This window comes from Oncorhynchus mykiss, chromosome 9 (assembly GCF_013265735.2).
Source record: "Oncorhynchus mykiss isolate Arlee chromosome 9, USDA_OmykA_1.1, whole genome shotgun sequence".
Taxonomy (NCBI): domain Eukaryota; kingdom Metazoa; phylum Chordata; class Actinopteri; order Salmoniformes; family Salmonidae; genus Oncorhynchus; species Oncorhynchus mykiss.
In genome coordinates, this window is record NC_048573.1 from 29,085,727 (window position 1) to 29,104,995 (window position 19,269).

The window sequence follows — 19,269 nt, forward strand, 5'->3', positions numbered from 1 at the left end:
CTAGAAGATCTTCTGACATCCTTTCCCTTCGCCAAAGGTACGGAACGGATTTTTAAAAAAAAGTGTTTTTACCCTGGGATAGCTCGCTAATATGACCCATAGTAGGGAAAAACATTTCTTGGTTGCAATTCGATCTACAGTACATCTAACACCACGATATGAAACGTTGATTTGAACCTTCTGACCAACTAGTGGGTCAGGCGGCACCCCACTCTCTGATTCATATCGCTTGCTGTCTGATTATAGTTGTCGATTATATTGACGGATTTAAACCATCGGGTGGTTTAAAAACCTCCGAACACATAGGAAACTGTTGAACGTGAAAAACCCAGCAGCGATGCAGTTCTTGACACAAACCGGTGCACCTTGCACCTACTACCATACCCCGTTCAAAAGGCACTTAAATATTTTGTCTTGCCCTTTCACCCTCTGAATGGCATACATACACAATACATGTCTCAATTGTCTTAATGCTTAAAAATACTACTTTAACCCGTCTCCTCCTCATCTACACTGATAGAAGTGGGCTTAACAAATTACATCAATAGGGTATCATAGCCTCACCTGGTCAGTGTATATCATGGAAAGGGCAATGGTTTTGTATACTGTGTGTATGAGAAAAAGGAAAGAGAGCGACCCATCCAAGACACCCACCCTGAGGGCAGCACGGCAGAGATCAGGGAGAGAGCTGGGCTGGTCTCATATTGATCATGGCTAGACAGTCAATCCCATATGTACTCAGTACAACAAAAGGGAAAAGCCATTCGGATCCATGACTCAGAAGAAACGCCGCTAACTCCTTCCTGCCTCAGTGATAGACTGCTCTGTTCTTGGTGTGTGTGTGTGTGTGTTACTTACGCAGCGCAGTCCTCCAGTGTATAAGTGTGTTTCTGTGCATACACGTGGGTGTGTGTGTAGGTGTGAGGTACGGACACAGGGTGGTCCTCCAGTGTGTGTGTGTGTGTGTGTGTGTGGTACATACGCAGGGCGGTCCTCCAGTATAAGTGCTGTGGTGGAGAGGGGTTCAAAGTCCAGATTCTTCCTCACACTCTGTCTGGGAGACGGGGGACTGTGGCCAGGTCCATCTCTGCTACTGTTAGTTTCATATTCCTAGAACAGACAAAACACACACACACACACACACACACACACACACTTAACACACAGTGGAATATCATGTGTCACGAGAGAAACTGGTTTCATTTGCCAAGGTCGTATCTGCCACTTTTAGTTTCATAGTCCTTTAGACAAAAAAAACGCAAATATTCAAAGGTACAATGAAATATCAAATCAGACGCTTGGGTTTATTCACCCGATTGAACAAACAGGAAAGTCTAATTGAAATCTAATGGCTCAGTAGTTGTTCAGTTGTTTCATATTACATGTTATAAGTCATAATCAAGCTCAACCTCAATGGGATTGGTATGCAGAGCCGTGCTCTGGTAAAATGACATGTCTGAGACCTGAGGGCCTCAGAACCAACTCAAAACTAGAAGCATCTTATTAAAACCAATATAGAGGAGAGTAGAGTCTGGTGAAGGAAAAAAGCTAGGTGTCTGACATTCACTTTCCTCTAAAGACCTTTATTTTGTCTCTCGGTCCATTCACACACACACACTTATTTTTCTTCCACACCCCCCTGCTAGAAGCGTGACTACAGCCCTTTGGTCCTTAGCGGCACCTATCTAATGAGTGTGTCCCCGTCACGCCTCCTGCGCAGCTCAGAGTGGGGCGCGAGACATCCTGACCATTAGACCTCCAGCCATGGGAGCATTTAAACACGGACAGGGTTTTCCTTTGGGTAATATTCAAATATGCATTGGTTGTGTAACATGATTAGGGCGTCCACCCACGGTTCACAGAATGACAGAAATCACATTTCGCTTATGGCAACTCATCTTAACAGAAAATGCAACACGGATACATCGGCGTGCTCCATTCTTATTGAATTCCGATGAACAATGAGTTTAGCCTGCTACATTCTCTGGCACCTCCCTCCTGTCAGCATTGGTCTGGACATGACAGACTGTGGCCAATACGCATAGGGTATCACCTACACTTTGACATGTAGGCTAATTAATTATGTATTTACATACACTTATGTTTTTCTTAACACGTTAACACAACAGCTAGCGTTTTTCAGTTTTCAAATCAATTTGACTAGCAGATTGGCAAATTGGGCACCTCTTGAAGGCCAAATGGCCCTGCCCCTAAAATCCCGAAATACCAGGCCTTGTCAGACATCGTTTTTTATTGGTCTGTTTGTCAGTGTCAGCAGAGTAGGCTACCTTGTCATTTTTGTCATATTAAAAAAGATTCTGCTAATGTCTCCAGTCATATAAAGTGTAGTAGAATTGAAGGAAGTGTGTTTAAAATGCCAACATTTTCCTGTGCATAGGAGAAGAAACATAGGCCTATAGCCTACTAAGCCACTACGCGCGGCACTGAACACTTTTTTGCAAACAGTCTTATTTTTTTTGCCTAAATTATGACTTTCCAATCTAATAACCACTTTAGAAATAGAAGGCTATGTTACATAGGTCTGCAAATACAAGGATTTTTATTTTATTTATTTATTTTACCTTTATTTAACCAGGTAGGCAAGTTGAGAACAAGTTCTCATTTACAATTGCGACCTGGCCAAGATAAAGCAAAGCAGTTCGACAGATACAACAACACAGAGTTACACATGGAGTAAAACAAACATACAGTCAATAATAAAGTATAAACAAGTCTATATACAATGTGAGCAAATGAGGTGAGAAGGGAGGTAAAGGCAAAAAAGGCCTTGGTGGCAAGGTAAATACAATATAGCAAGTAAAACACTGGAATGGTAGTTTTGCAATGGAAGAATGTGCAAAGTAGAAATAAAAATAATGGGGTGCAAAGGAGCAAAATAAATAACTTAATTAAATACAGTTGGGAAAGAGGTAGTTGATAGGGCTAAATTATAGGTGGGCTATGTACAGGTGCAGTAATCTGTGAGCTGCTCTGACAGTTGGTGCTTAAAGCTAGTGAGGGAGATAAGTGTTTCCAGTTTCAGAGATTTTTGTAGTTCGTTCCAGTCATTGGCAGCAGAGAACTGGAAAGAGAGGCGGCCAAAGAAAGAATTGGTTTTGGGGGTGACTAGAGAGATATACCTGCTGGAGCGTGTGCTACAGGTGGGAGATGCTATGGTGACCAGCAAGCTGAGATAAGGGGGGACTTTACCTAGCAGGGTCTTGTAGATGACATGGAGCCAGTGGGTTTGGCGACGAGTATGAAGCGAGGGCCAGCCAACGAGAGCGTACAGGTCGCAATGGTGGGTAGTATATGGGGCTTTGGTGACAAAACGGATTGCACTGTGATAGACTGCATCCAATTTGTTGAGTAGGGTATTGGAGGCTATTTTGTAAATTACATCGCCAAAGTCGAGGATTGGTAGGATGGTCAGTTTTACAAGGGTATGTTTGGCAGCATGAGTGAAGGATGCTTTGTTGCGAAATAGGAAGCCAATTCTAGATTTAACTTTGGATTGGAGATGTTTGATATGGGTCTGGAAGGAGAGTTTACAGTCTAACCAGACACCTAAGTATTTGTAGTTGTCCACGTATTCTAAGTCAGAGCCGTCCAGAGTAGTGATGTTGGACAGGCGGGTAGGTGCAGATAGCGATCGGTTGAAGAGCATGCATTTAGTTTTACTTGTATTTAAGAGCAATTGGAGGCCACGGAAGGAGAGTTGTATGGCATTGAAGCTTGCCTGGAGGGTTGTTAACACAGTGTCCAAAGAAGGGCCGGAAGTATACAGAATGGTGTCGTCTGCGTAGAGGTGGATCAGAGACTCACCAGCAGCAAGAGCGACCTCATTGATGTATACAGAGAAGAGAGTCGGTCCAAGAATTGAACCCTGTGGCACCCCCATAGAGACTGCCAGAGGTCCGGACAACAGACCCTCCGATTTGACACACTGAAATCTATCAGAGAAGTAGTTGGTGAACCAGGCGAGGCAATCATTTGAGAAACCAAGGCTGTTGAGTCTGCCGATGAGGATGTGGTGATTGACAGAGTCGAAAGCCTTGGCCAGATCAATGAATACGGCTGCACAGTAATGTTTCTTATCGATGGCGGTTAAGATATCGTTTAGGACCTTGAGCGTGGCTGAGGTGCACCCATGACCAGCTCTGAAACCAGATTGCATAGCAGAGAAGGTATGGTGAGATTCAAAATGGTCGGTAATCTGTTTGTTGACTTGGCTTTCGAAGACCTTAGAAAGGCATGGTAGGATAGATATAGGTCTGTAGCAGTTTGGGTCAAGAGTGTCCCCCCTTTTGAAGAGGGGGATGACCGCAGCTGCTTTCCAATCTTTGGGAATCTCAGACGACACGAAAGAGAGGTTGAACAGGCTAGTAATAGGGGTGGCAACAATTTCGGCAGATAATTTTAGAAAGAAAGGGTCCAGATTGTCTAGCCCGGCTGATTTGTATGGGTCCAGATTTTGCAGCTCTTTCAGAACATCAGCTGAATGGATTTGGGAGAAGGAGAAATGGGGAAGGCTTGGGCGAGTTGCTGTTGGGGGTGCAGTGCTGTTGACAGGGGTAGGAGTAGCCAGGTGGAAAGCATGGCCAGCAGTAGAAAAATGCTTATTGAAATTTTCAATTATGGTGGATTTATCAGTGGTGACAGTGTTTCCTATCTTCAGTGCAGTGAGCAGCTGGGAGGAGGTGTTCTTATTCTCCATGGACTTTACAGTGTCCCAGAACTTTTTTGAGTTAGTGTTGCAAGAAGCAAATTTCTGCTTGAAAAAGCTAGCCTTGGCTTTTCTAACTGCCTGTGTATAATGGTTTCTAGCTTCCCTGAACAGCTGCATATCACGGGGGCTGTTCGATGCTAATGCAGAACGCCATAGGATGTTTTTGTGTTGGTTAAGGGCAGTCAGGTCTGGGGAGAACCAAGGGCTATATCTGTTCCTGGTTCTAAATTTCTTGAATGGGGCATGTTTATTTAAGATGGTTAGGAAGGCATTTTTAAAAAATATCCAGGCATCCTCTACTGACGGGATGAGGTCAATATCCTTCCAGGATACCCCGGCCAGGTCGATTAGAAAGGCCTGCTCGCTGAAGTGTTTCAGGGAGCGTTTTACAGTGATGAGAGGAGGTCGTTTGACCGCTGACTCATTACGGATGCAGGCAATGAGGCAGTGATCGCTGAGATATTGGTTGAAGACAGCAGAGGTGTATTTAGAGGGGAAGTTGGTTAGGATGATATCTATGAGGGTGCCCATGTTTAAGGCTTTGGGGAGGTACCTGGTAGGTTCATTGATAATTTGTGTGAGATTGAGGGCATCAAGTTTAGATTGTAGGATGGCTGGGGTGTTAAGCATGTTCCAGTTTAGGTCGCCTAGCAGCACGAGCTCTGAAGATAGATGGGGGGCAATCAGTTCACATATGGTGTCCAGAGCACAGCTGGGGGCAGAGGGTGGTCTATAGCAGGCGGCAACGGTGAGAGACTTGTTTTTAGAGAGGTGGATTTTTAAAAGTAGAAGTTCAAATTGTTTGGGTACAGACCTGGATAGTAGGACAGAACTCTGCAGGCTATCTTTGCAGTAGATTGCAACACCGCCCCCTTTGGCAGTTCTATCTTGTCTGAAAATGTTGTAGTTTGGAATTAAAATGTCTGAATTTTTGGTGGTCTTCCTAAGCCAGGATTCAGACACAGCTAGAACATCCGGGTTGGCAGAGTGTGCTAAAGCAGTGAATAGAACAAACTTAGGGAGGAGGCTTCTAATGTTAACATGCATGAAACCAAGGCTATTACGGTTACAGAAGTCGTCAAAAGAGAGCGCCTGGGGAATAGGAGTGGAGCTAGGCACTGCAGGGCCTGGATTCACCTCTACATCGCCAGAGGAACATAGGAGGAGTAGAATAAGGGTGCGACTAAAAGCAATAAGAATTGGTTGTCTAGAACGTCTGGAACAGAGAGTAAAAGGAGGTTTCTGGGGGCGATAAAATAGCATCAAGGTATAATGTACAGACAAAGGTAAGGTAGGATGTGAATACAGTGGAGGTAAACCTAGGTATTGAGTGATGAAGAGAGAGATATTGTCTCTAGAAACATCATTGAAACCAGGAGATGTCATTGCATGTGTGGGTGGTGGAACTAATAGGTTGGATAAGGTATAGTGAGCAGGACTAGAGGCTCTACAGTGAAATAAGCCAATAAACACTAACCAGAACAGCAATGGACAAGACATATTGACATTAAGGAGAGGCATGCTTAGTCGAGTGATCAAAAGGGTCCAGTGAGTGGAGAGGTTGGTTGAGGGTCACGGCGATTTAGACAGCTAGCCAAGCCAACCGGTAGCAAGCTAGCATAGGATGGAGTCTGTTGTTAGCCACCTCTTGCGTTCGGTCAGTAGATTAGTGGGGTTCCGTGAGGTAGAGGGGATTAATCCAAATCATACAACAACAACAAAAATAAGAACAATAGATATAGTTATAGAGGCCCGAGAAGAAAACATAATAATAATAAAAATAAATAAATTGTCCGATTGTCTATTCAGATAGCAGCCGGTAAGACAGCTAACGATTAGCGGGCCGCAGATGGGCGTTCAGGTAACGTCGCGACAGAGGAGCCAGCCGGATCTCCTTCAGGTAGATAACGTCGGCAGTCCAGTTGTGAAGGCCCGGTGGGGCTCCGCGTAGGCAGTGAAACGGGTCCGGATAGGTGACTGCAGCCCAGGAGTGAATGATGGAACTCAGGAGTGATTGACGGAGCTGGCTAGCACCGGAACAATCGATGTTTGCTCCGGAATCGACGAAAGCCGATTGTCACACGGATAGCAGCTAGCTAGCTGTGAGATCCGGGTATGAATGTCCAGAGAGCAGTTGAAATCCAGGGACATGGAGAGAAAAATTGGTCCGGTAAGTTCCGTTCCGAGCCGCGCTGCGCTGTACAAAACTGGCGATAGATTTTCGAGCTAAAGGATAGCTGATGACCACAAACCGTGGTTAGCTGAATACTAACGATTTGCCAGTAAAGAAGCTAACTAGCTTCTGATTAGCTTCTGGATTAGCTTCTGGGCTAGCTCCTGGCTAGCTTCTGGCTAGTTTCTGGCTAGCTTCTTGGAGTTTCTGGCTAGCTTCTTGGAGGATTACAGATCTGAGGTAAATAATAATTTTTTATAAATATAAATTGGTGAGGCTGGTTGCAGGAGAGTGTTTAGAAGATGAGTTGATGGAAAATAAAAATAAAATGTATGTGAAAAAAGTTGTATGTATATATATATATATATATATATATATATATATATATATATATATATATATATATATATATATATATATACAGGACACGACAAGACGAGGACAAAAGACGTCTGAACTGCTATGCGATCTTGGAGAAGAGATGGAATGCTTTATTATAAAAGGTGCATTTCTATGGTGAAAATTGTGAAAATTAGCTTCTTGAAACTTGAAACCCATGTGTTGCCTATGTTAGAGTAACTGCCCACATCGACTTTTCCTCAGAACAGCAAAATGTCAATCTACTATCCCCCATAGGAGAAAAGCTGACCTATTCTATTGGTCAGCATGTCTTTCTGTGCGAGAAAGTAATAGCCTATTCCAAACAGACTCTGGGACAGTTGTGGGTCAATAGATCCCAAATTCATTCAACCAGTAAGCCTAGGCTAAATCCCTTTTTTTTTGGTAAGCAATGAGGCTCATGCAACAGATCAGAACATTTAGCATACAATATTGATACACTATTAAGTCTTCACATTATAAGCGCAGCAATGCGCACGAGGCAGTAGCCTGCGCACAAATGTTTGTTAATAATGCAATTAGCGGCAAAACACAATTTGTGACAGATTCAAATATCTGTTAGAAATTGAGAAAAACGGGAGCTCTAAATATGCAACAACTAGCATGAGTCGCTAATATGAATAGGAGATTGTGCATTTGGCTACTGTACAATGAGAAAGTTGATTTGGAAAAAAAAGGCTACAGGCTTCAATGGCATATGGAAGTCTTGGTAAAAATAATTGCCTGCACGTTTGGTTAGATTTTGGCTGGGCTACTTCGAAGAAAGGTAATAATTGCCTGCACGTTTGGTTAGATTTTGGCTGGGCTACTTCGAAGAAAGGTAAGACATAATATAATGAGGTAAAACCTTCAGGTTTCAAACAATTAAATATATGTTTTCAAAATGCATACTGCCTCCAGCTCATTGCAAAGTGGTGTGTGATGCCCTGAAGCTTGCATAGTTGCCTATGCACTTGAATGACAAGCAGTTGGAGAATTCCAAGCAGTTGGAGTTGTCCGTGGACACTTAAGGAACCGCAATGTTGAGTTTGTTTAATTTGGTGACCTCACGAAGGACAGGAGACACTGTTTCTTTGTTGGTATACACTTCTCAATTATGGGTTTGCATCTGAATGTTGTATAAAATAAATGATTGAGAATAAATTATTTTGGAAAGATAATGGGATCTTAGTCTTCTAAATGAGAATTTTTTTCATAGTAACTTAGGATCAGTCAGTGGCCACGCACCCGTGAGCACAGACATTACACGGCATCCTGGAACGCCCCCTTTTCTACTCCAGTATAAAACCCACTTCTGACAAAATGTACATTAGACCAGAAAACATGGAAGCTGTCGCTACATGTTGAAATGGTTATTAACTCTACCAAAGAACGTGGAGATCATCTCCACGCAGAAATGGTTAAGAAATCTACAAACTAAAAACCAATTATTCAGACTGCAGCTGTTTAAATACTTTAGCCTGGTAAACGCATCCGATCTAAGAACAATGGTACTCAGAAAGATCAATTCTCTCGAATGACTGAATGTTATAATGGATACGTCCAGAGTACCAAACTACAACTACGACAGACTGAGCTCTGGTGGACAAACCAGAGACTTTCTGTTGATTGACTATCCAGCAGATGGACCGTCGATCGTAGAGGGATAACAAAGGCATACACACGTAAATATGTAAATTGCAATTTCTTTTCGAATGAGTGGTTGTTCATGTTCAAAGTATGAGCATTTCCATTAGTGTAGTGTAGTCAACGTGGGTCCACTGAGATTCTCGCTCTTGAGCTGGCCCCACCCCTTTCCTTTGTCTACCAAGCCGTCATATCGGCTTAGCCCACTAGGGACTTTTGAGTGTATCAAGTCAGTGTGTTTATGTAATTCTGGGATTGATTAGTTAGTAAATAAATAATTAAGTCAATTTGTTTAATCGCTGATTCTTGATGCTAGGGTTAGTGCAAATATCCAATGGTTTCCAACATTCAGGAATGACTGAGGAGGCAATAATCCATTAATATTAGACTAATCGATAGGAAAATATCTGAAGAGTTAAATTCGGGAAATTGCAACTATAAACAAAATTTTCCCGTGGTGCCCCGACTTCCTAGTTAATTACACAGAGAATTGATTTGATAATATTACAGTCTTCACATTTAATGATAGCCTGTTGTCGTAGCATGACTAATGGAAACTCTGGTGTGTGTGTGGCCATATAGCACAAAAGACTGCAGCCTGAGTCAACAGGATCCGGTTAGCTCTGTGTTGGTGCTTATAGACATAACATTGATTAGCCCAGTCATCCTGTTTCTGTAGCGTGAGGCAGCTTGATGTACAAGTACACCCCCTGGACGCTAGTCTACCACAGGGCCTTACCCACAACAAACCCGCACGGGGCTTGCTCAGAGCAGGGCACGGGGCTTGCTCAGAGCACAGGGCTGCTCAGAGCACAGGGCTGCTCAGAAGAGGCAGTTGGTACTACACAGTGGTGACTGATTGAAAGGACACAGAAAGGGGGGGGACCACTGAGAAAAAGGGAGTCCCAAATCTCTCCCTGAGTTCTGTCGGCAACTAGGGAGGAAGCCTTACCTGCTAGCCAGGGGATGGGGGAGAAGCCGTGAGCCTGCACTACTGAGAGAATGGGAGGAGGGGAGCGGAAGAAGGGTGGTTGAAATCTGACACCTCTTCAGCGGCATTGCAGGTGCCACTAGCAAGGTGAAATGAAATTCAAGCCGTGTGAGTGAGTGAGTGAGTGAGAGAAAGAGGGGAGATCACATCCTGTTGTGATTGGGAGTCCTGAAGAGTTGCGCACTATTGGCCCAGCGTAGTCTGGGTTTGGCCGGGGTAGGCCATCATTGTAAATAAGAATTTGCTCTTAATAACTGACTTGCCTAGTTAAATAAAGGTTAAATATTTTTTTTAAAAAGCATTTCACCCCTACAGCTAGGACGTCATAACAGTAATCATGAGATCCTATAGGGAGACTGGCTTTAGCACTTTTAGAGGCTCAGGTGGCAACGGTATCCCAGGGATACCGGTCTCCAGGGAACATGCATCATTACGCCAAGGTTTCAGATCTATGGTTTCATTAACTTTTTCTCATTTCCTGATTATGTAAGTGGCTCTCTGTGTCTGTTTGCATGCCTGGCCATTCTGCCTGGTTCCATTTATTTTTTATTTTATTTCATCTTTATTTAACCAGGTAGGCTAGTTGAGAACAAGTTCTCATTTGCAACTGCGACCTGGCCAAGATAAAGCATAGCAGTGTGAACAGACAACACAGAGTTACACATGGAGTAAACAATTAACAAGTCAATAACACAGTAGAAAAAAAAGAGAGTCTATATACATTGTGTGCAAAAGGCATGAGGAGGTAGGCGAATAATACTTTTTTTGCAGATTAACACTGGAGTGATAAATGATCAGATGGTCATGTACAGGTAGAGAGGGGGGGGGGGGGGGGCGGAGCTGTTGGCCGAGGTTGGAGTAGCCAGGAGGAAGGCATGGCCAGCCGTTGAGAAATGCTTGTTGAAGTTTTCGATAATCATGGATTTATCGGTGGTGACCGTGTTACCTAGCCTCAGTGCAGTGGGCAGCTGGGAGGAGGTGCTCTTGTTCTCCATGGACTTCCCAGTGTCCCAGAACTTTTTGGAGTTAGAGCTACAGGATGCAAATTTCTGCCTGAAGAAGCTGGCCTTTGCTTTCCTGACTGACTGCGTGTATTGGTTCCCGACTTCCCTGAACAGTTGCATATCGCGGGGACTATTCGATGCTATTGCAGTCCGCCACAGGATGTTTTTGTGCTGGTCGAGGGCAGTCAGGTATGGAGTGAACCAAGGGCTATATCTGTTCTTAGTTCTGCATTTTTTGAACGGAGCATGCTTATCTAAAATGGTGAGGAAGTTACTTTTAAAGAATGACCAGGCATCCTCAACTGACGGATGAGGTCAATATCCTTCCAGGATACCCGGGCCAGGTCGATTAGAAAGGCCTGCTCACAGAAGTGTTTTAGGGAGCGTTTGACAGTGATGAGGGGTGGTTGTTTGACTGCGGATCTGTAGCGGATACAGGCAATGAGGCAGTGATCGCTGAGATCCTGGTTGAAGACAGCGGAGGTGTATTTGGAGGGCCAGTTGGTCAGGATGACGTCTATGAGGGTGCCCTTGTTTACAGATTTAGGGTTGTACCTGGTGGGTTCCTTGATGATTTGTGTGAGATTGAGGGCATCTAGCTTAGATTGTAGGACTGCCGGGGTGTTAAGCATATCCCAGTTTAGGTCACCTAACAGAACAAACTCTGAAGCTAGATGGGGGGCGATCAATTCACAAATGGTGTCCAGGGCACAGCTGGGAGCTGGGGGGGGTCGGTAGCAGGCGGCAACAGTGAGAGACTTATTTCTGGAGAGAGTAATTTTTAAAATTAGTAGTTCGAACTGTTTGGGTATGGACCTGGAAAGTATGACATTACTTTGCAGGCTCTCTCTGCAGTAGATTGCAACTCCTCCCCCTTTGGCAGTTCTATCTTGATGGAAAATGTTATAGTTGGGTATGGAAATCTCAGAATTTTTGGTGGCCTTCCTGAGCCAGGATTCCGACACGGCAAGGACTCAGTGTTCTGAGTGATGGCATTTTGAAAAGGAGAAACTAAGCAATAAGTAGGGATGCACGATATACCGGTGAACATATCGGAATCGGACGATATTAGCTAAAAATGCAAACATCGGCATCGATGTCTAGTTTAATGTGCAAAACCGATGTCAAAACTGACGTGCATATCTACATAAACGTAGGTACAGGCCATCATGACACCATGTAAAATGATGCGCTACATGTGAACACAGTATCCCTAACCTATCCCACAATGTCTGCTGTGTGGAGCAAGCAGTCAACAAGTCGAGCAGTCATTTGAAAGGGTAAGAACATTTCAGCGACACAACTCAAAAAGGCCAAATCCATTAAAGCAAAAATAATGGAATTCATTACCCTTGAAAGTCAACTGTTCTATGTCGTGGGTGATGTTGGCTTTCGCCGACTGGTCGAGCACTGGTACACACTACAAAGGGAGCTATTTTTCAGATGTTGCCCTACCGGTGTTACACAGTAATAGCTTCAATGCTATTAGCTTCACGACATAAATACTATGGAATGCCGTTTGGGTCTTTGTGTGTAAAAAAAAGATACAGTAGCACTGTCAAAGCTGTACAAAAAAAAGTCTGCAAACAATCAAACGTCGGCCACGAACGATGTTTACAATACCGCATTGGTAATAAAGCATCATTTGTTCAACCGCAACATCTGGGGTAGCTAGCTCTAGCTTGGTACCTAGCTAGCACCAATACAACCAGCCTGAAAATGATGACCAGTAGAAACTGCAGTCATTTTCATTATTCTTAGCAATGATTTAGGAATCCTTGTGAGTAAGTATTAGCTAGTTTGTCACTTGTTGTTCGCCAATTGAAATTGAACTTCAGTTCATGAAAATAAATAGCTAGCCAGCTACTTAACCCTGTTGCCCAAAGCTAACGTTATAAGCAGCCAGCTAGCTTCGTGTGGCTCAACCGTACATGGTTGTGTTGTGAAGCTAGCCACAAAAGTGGAATTTGCGGTTTGCCTTCAAAATAAAAGTATGCCATTGACAGTGATGAAAATTAATTCAAACAGTAGAATTCTGCCATACTTTTATTTTGAAGACTAACCGCAATTCCACTATTTTGGCTAATCCTTATTGTGGCTAGCTTCACATAGATGGGTCTGACCACCATTAATCAAGTAAAAACGATCTTATAAATGAGGGTTATTTTAGATGACACCTAGCTATATATTAGTTAGCTAGCTAACTATAGCTACTGAAACAGATGTCGTTTTGCTATGTTTTTTGGGAAGAACATTGATTGCATCCATACATCCATGAGCTAGCTAATTTTTTATTTTTATGACCAGCACTGTAGGTGCGCGAAACAACTTTACCAGCATCATAGCATACGTATCGATGAATTGTTGTGACATGAAATACAAGTGATAGTTATTACACACTGATTACACTATGTAAAAAATTTATGAACGTGTTACATGATTATGTGACGTGCAAGTCCTGATTGGTCAACAAGCTTATTTCACACGTCAAATAGTGTTATCCACTGGTCATTGTTTCTTTTATGACACGCAAAGATCCAAACGGCGTTCCATAGCAAAGGCCCAAATGACGTTCCATAGAACTCTTGGTTGAGAATGAAACGACTGAACACCGAAACAGCACAGCAAGTAAGTGAAATAAATATATTTTTATTATGTTTTACTTGTAATGGGGACATAGGTAAATGCTGACAAAATAACGTTTTGGTCAGTGTGGTGTGTGTAACCTTTATTTAACTAGGCAAGTCAGTTAAGAACAAATTCTTATTTACAATAAAGGCCAGGATGACACTGGGCCAATTGTGCGCCACCGTATGGGACTCCCAATCATGGCCGGATGTGATAAAGCCTGGATTCGAACCAGGGACTGTAGTGACGCCTCTTACACTGAGATGCCGTGCCTTAGACCACTGCGTCCATGTGTGTGTGTTAACTATTTAACTGTACTAGAATGCCTAGAATCCCCTAGGTCGAGCGCACGCAGGCCATTTACTGCAATGGGTCAGGATTGAGCACTCTACATTCTCCTTCCTACTCCCGTGAAGAGAGAGGTTAGAGAGACTCAGAGGGTGTGTGTGTGTGTGTGTGTGTCAGAGTGGTCTCTGTCTGTGGGCTGTTTGCCATTTGTGAAAACCGAAAAGAGCACTCAGCCTCTCCCAAAGGAGCAGAACATCGCTCCAGACCGACACCCAGGAGGTAGGCAGGACCAGTCTGAGCCAAGACAGTGACAGTCAACACACTGACAGTAAACAGCCTACCAGCAAGACAATAATAATAATATCAAATCACACCTATCGGTGAGCTACAGCTACCGTATAAAAGAGGAGATTGTCATTTCAGTCTTCCCTCTTTATAAACAGAGTCAAGAGAGAAAAACAACAAAAGACCCTTTGTGTCAATGATGTAATGGACTGACAAAAGGGCGGACAATATTTTGACCAGCAATCACTCTCTACAACCCACAGAGCTGCAATCACTGCCTACAACCCACAGCGCTGCAATCACTGCCTACAACCCACAGAGCTGCAATCACTGCCTACAACCCAGAGCTGCAATCACTGCCTACAACCCACAGAGCTGCAATCACTGCCTACAACCCACAGAGCTGCAATCACTGCCTACAACCTAGAGCTGCAATCACTGCCTACAACCCACAGAGCTGCAATCACTGCCTACAACCCACAGAGCTGCAATCACTGCCTACAACCCACAGAGCTGCAATCACTGTCTACAACCCACAGAGCTGCAATCACTGTCTACAACCCACAGAGCTGCAATCACTGTCTACAACCCACAGAGCTGCAATCACTGTCTACAACCCACAGAGCTGCATGCAGAATTGTGTTAGAGAGCTAAAATTGAGAGCTATAAACATCATAAAGCTACTGCAGAGTCGTCAAACACCGACTAAAAAAAACACGCCCATCCTTCCTCTGAAATGAATCTGCTTTATTTCTCTTCAGTTGGGAGAGACAAATAACAAGGAAACCCCTTGACACACTTCTTAGCAGGGAACGCAGAGACCACACCGTCTCCCAGGCATGGCATCCCTGAGCAGCACTGAGCTGAATATTTCAGCACTTTCCACGTGTCATGCCTTCCCACGGACCACAGAGAGGGCGAATAGACAAAACACCAGACACTTCTACAGGGGAAACATGAGTTTGCAGAAAAAGACAACGTTGTTGCATTTCACAGGAAGATCGGTCAGCAGAAGCTTTAAAAAGAAACGACACACATACTTCTTCACCTAAGAGAGATGAAGTCTCTTGCTCACTCCATCATTCCTCATCTTTCTACTCCATAATTTCTCCTACTGTCAGAAGGGTGAAAGAGACGGTAGACTGCTGCGCTCGCCCCCTCATCCTCGAGCTGACACACACACACACACGTCAGCTCACTCACCATGAGCGCTGCAGTTCCGTAAAGACACCCAGACCAACCCGGGGGGGGCTAAACTTCACAAACCGTCATGGCTGCTCCCGTTGGCCCGGCTACAGCCCACACAGAGGACGAGGATGAAGAGGTCAGGGGGACAGCGGGCCCGCCGATGGGACACATCCCGAGCTGGAGCTGATGCATCAGCGGCAGCATGATACCGCTCTTTCTCACTCCCCTCCCTCCTTGCTTCTCTCCTTCCCAGCACGCACAATGACGCTACACTGAGAGGCCACGCGTCAGTGCAGAACACAGAGGAGCCGATCTCTCTTTTCGGTGTGTGCGTGTGTATCGGCAAATCAGCACTGCCGTGCTCTATTGTTCACCGTCGCTGCGCTGAAAAGGAGCACACTAAATCTCCTGTGCCCAGCCAGGCTCTCTAATTAATCCCAGATTAATTGATACAGGATCCATTTCTCATCCAATCCTCCTCTCTGCTATAACAATCCATCTTCTCTGCGCTCTAACAGAGATGCCTTGGGTCATGAGCTGTGTGAAGCTTTTTTTTTTTCTCTCCGCTCTTCTCCCCTCTCTATTTAATTCCTCCTCGCTCTCTCCCTCTCAAATTATAGCCAGTTCTCCTGTGTCCAGCAACTCTGTCTAGCCTCAGAGGAGGGCGGCCCAGGGATAAAGGGGGAACAGGGATTGGCTGACTCCCAGGTGATTGACAGCTAGATACCGGTGGGACAAGGAGGGCTATGAAACATACAGGAAATCCAGGACAATACAGAACACTCCCACTGGGAATATTGTTTACAGTGTGAACTATATTAGTCTGAATTAACCAAGAATGTTCATGCGTGTTTTAATTGAAATCAACCACTCCTGGTTGTGAATAACTAACATTTCCTGTAGGCAACCAGTGACTGTTTCTGGGGGATGAAAATTATCACGTAGGCTTCACCGCCCCTCAGACATATTACCAAGAGAAATATCCTGACTTACAACACCGGAACGCTGAGAATTAGAAAAGTAGAGTTTGACAGTTGAATTACAGCCTATAGCGTGACAGTGCAATAAAGCAGTAGACGAATAAAACAGAAACTCATTAGTCCTCGTCCATGGGACATTCTGCCCACCCCCTGCCACTAGGCAGGGCTTGCCATGGCGAGACAATGCCTTCCAGGCAGGTGCTGAAAATATAGCCATCTGAGTCCAGGCACCAGGGAGGGATAAGGTTACCACCGCAGGAGATTAGAATGCCTAAGGTTAGATTGGGTTAACGGGGGAGAGGCTGTCTGGGGTAGATATACAGAGCTCACCTGGCTAGCAGGAGGACTCCAGTTTCTGTCCACACCCACTGAAAGGATCGAATGGTGGATAGTGGACTATAGTTGTAGTCAAGTGACTCTTTGGCCTCTTTAAATTGGTGGACCCCAGGTAATGATGTCACCTCATAGTTGACACTATCACAGGAGTACAATGATGGCAAATTATGGTAAAACTTAAAGCAGGAAAGTGGTACAATTTCAAACCTGGGTCAACTCAGACCCACCAGCTAATAGTAAAGCTTTGTTCCTGAAGGCAAACAGTCAACCCTAGAAGTTTCTGTTTCTCAAATTAGACACTCATATGTACTTGTCCTTTTGCTCAGTTGTGCACTGGGGCCTCCCACTCCTCTTTCTATTCTGGTTAGAGCCAGTTTGCACTGTTCTGTGAAGGGAGTAGTACACAGCATTGTACGAGATCTCTAGGTGGTGTGGGGGCTGTGTTTTGGCAAAGTGGGTGGGGTTATATCCTGCCTGTTTGGCCCTGTCCGGGGGTATCATCAAATGTGGCCACAATGTCTCCTGACCCCTCCTGTCTCAGCCTCCAGTATTTATGCTGTAGTAGTTTATGTGTCGGGGGGCTAGGGTCAGTCTGTTATATCTTGAGTATGTCTCCTGTCTTATCCGGTGTCCTGTGTGAATTTAAGTATGCTCTCTCTAATTCTCTCTTTCTTTCTCTCTCTCGGAGGACCTGAGCCCTAGGACCATGCCTCAGGACTACCTGGCATGATGATCCTTGCTGTCGCCAGTCCACCTGGCCGTGCTGCTGCTCCAGTTTCAACTGTTCTGCCTGCGGCTATGGAACCCTGACCTGTTCACCGGACGTGCTACCTGTCCCAGACCTGCTGTTTTCAACGCTCTAGAGACAGCAGGAGCGGTAGAGATACTCAATGATCGGCTGTGAAAAGTCAACTAACATTTACTCCTGAGGTGCTGACTTGCTGCACCCTCGACAACTACTGTGATTATTATTATTTGACCCTGCTGGTCATTTATGAACATTTGATCATCTTGGCCATGTTCTGTTATAATCTCCACCCGGCACAGCCAGAAGAGGACTGGCCACCCCTCATAGCCTGGTTCCTCCCTAGGTTTCTTCCTAGGTTTTGGCCTTTCTAGCGAGTTTTTCCTAGCCACCGTGCTTCTACACCTGCATTGCTTGCTTTTTGGGGTTTTAGGCTGGGTTTTTGTACAGAACTTTGAGATATCAGCTGATGTAAAAAGGGTTATATAAATAAATGTGACTTGATTTGATGAGTTTCAGAAGAAAGTGCTTTGTTTCTGGCCATTTTGAGCCTGTAATCGAACCCACAAATGCCGATGCTCCAGATACTCAACAAGTCTAAAGGACAGTTTTATTGCTTCTTTAATGAGCACAACAGTTTTTAGCTGTGCTAACATAATTGCAAAAGGGATTTCTAATGATCAATTAGCCTTTTAAAATTATAAACTTGGATTAGCTAACACAATGTGCCATTGGAACACAGGAGTGATGGTTGCTGATAATGTGCCTCTGTACGCCTATGTAGATATTCCATTGCAAATCAGCCGTTTCAAGCTACAATAGTCATTTACAACATTAACAATATCTACACTGTATTTCTAATCAATTTGATGTTATTTTAAATGGCCAAAATTAGTGCTTTTCTTTAAAAAACAAGGACAATTCTAAGTGACCCAACATTTTTGAACAGTAGTGAATATACAGTACCAGTCTAAAGTTTGGACACACCTACTCACTATTTTCTACATTGTAGAATAACAGTGAAGACATCAAAACTATGGAGTCCTGTAGTAACAAAAAAAGTGTTAAACAATATTTATTCTTCAAAGTAGCCATCCTTGGCTTTGATGACAGCTTTGCACACTCTTGGCATTCTCTCAACCAGCTTCATGAGGAAGTCACCTGGAATGCATTTCAATTAACAGGTGTGCCTTGTTAAAAGTTCATTTGTGGAATTTTCTTTCCTTCTTAATGTGTTTGAGCCAATCAGTTGTGTTGTGAGAAGGTAGGGGTGAAATACAGAAGATGGTCTTTTACAAATAGGGCTAAGTCAATATTATGGAAAGAACAGCTCAAATAAGCAAAGAGAAACAATAGTCCATCATTACTTTAGGACATGGCCAGTCAATCCGGAAAATTTCAAGACGTTTGAAAGTTTCTTCAAGCGCAGTCGCAAAAAGTGCTATGATGAAACTGGCTCTCACGAGGACCAGGTTACCTCTGCTGCAGAGGATAAGCTAATTTGAGTTACCTGCACCTCAGATTGTAGCCCAAATAAATGCGTCAGAGTTCAAGTAACAGACACATCTCAACATCAACTGTTCAGTGGAAACGGCGTGAATCAGGCCTTCATGGTCAAATTGCTGCAAAGAAACCACTACTAAAGGACTCCAATAAGAATTGACTTGCTTGGACCAAAAAACACGAGCAATGGACATTAGACAGGTGGAAATATGTCCTTTGGTCTGGTGAGTCCGGATTTGAGATTTTTGGTTTCAACCACCGGGTCTTTGTGAGACGCAGAGTAGGTGAACGGATAATCTCTGCATGTGTGGTTCCCACTGTGAAGCATGGAGGAGGAGGTGTGATAGTGGGGGGGGGGGGGGGGGGGGGGGGGTGCTATTCTGGTGACACTGTC

General features: G+C 44.2%; 1 protein-coding gene across 4 annotated transcripts in view; it reads right to left on the reverse strand.

Moving 5' to 3' along the window:
* Positions 1 to 19,269, reverse strand: part of LOC110531883 (TBC1 domain family member 14) — a 69,677-nt gene that overhangs the window by 15,680 nt on the left and 34,728 nt on the right. For 3 of the 4 annotated variants that reach the window (XM_036987787.1, XM_021615359.2, XM_021615360.2), the window contains one exon: positions 983 to 1,110. In XM_036987787.1, the coding sequence (XP_036843682.1) occupies positions 983 to 1,110 (128 nt within the window). Of the gene's footprint in view, positions 1 to 982; positions 1,111 to 15,326; positions 15,891 to 19,269 lie in introns of those variants that run through there. The other variant, XM_021615361.2, reaches the window with a different exon arrangement.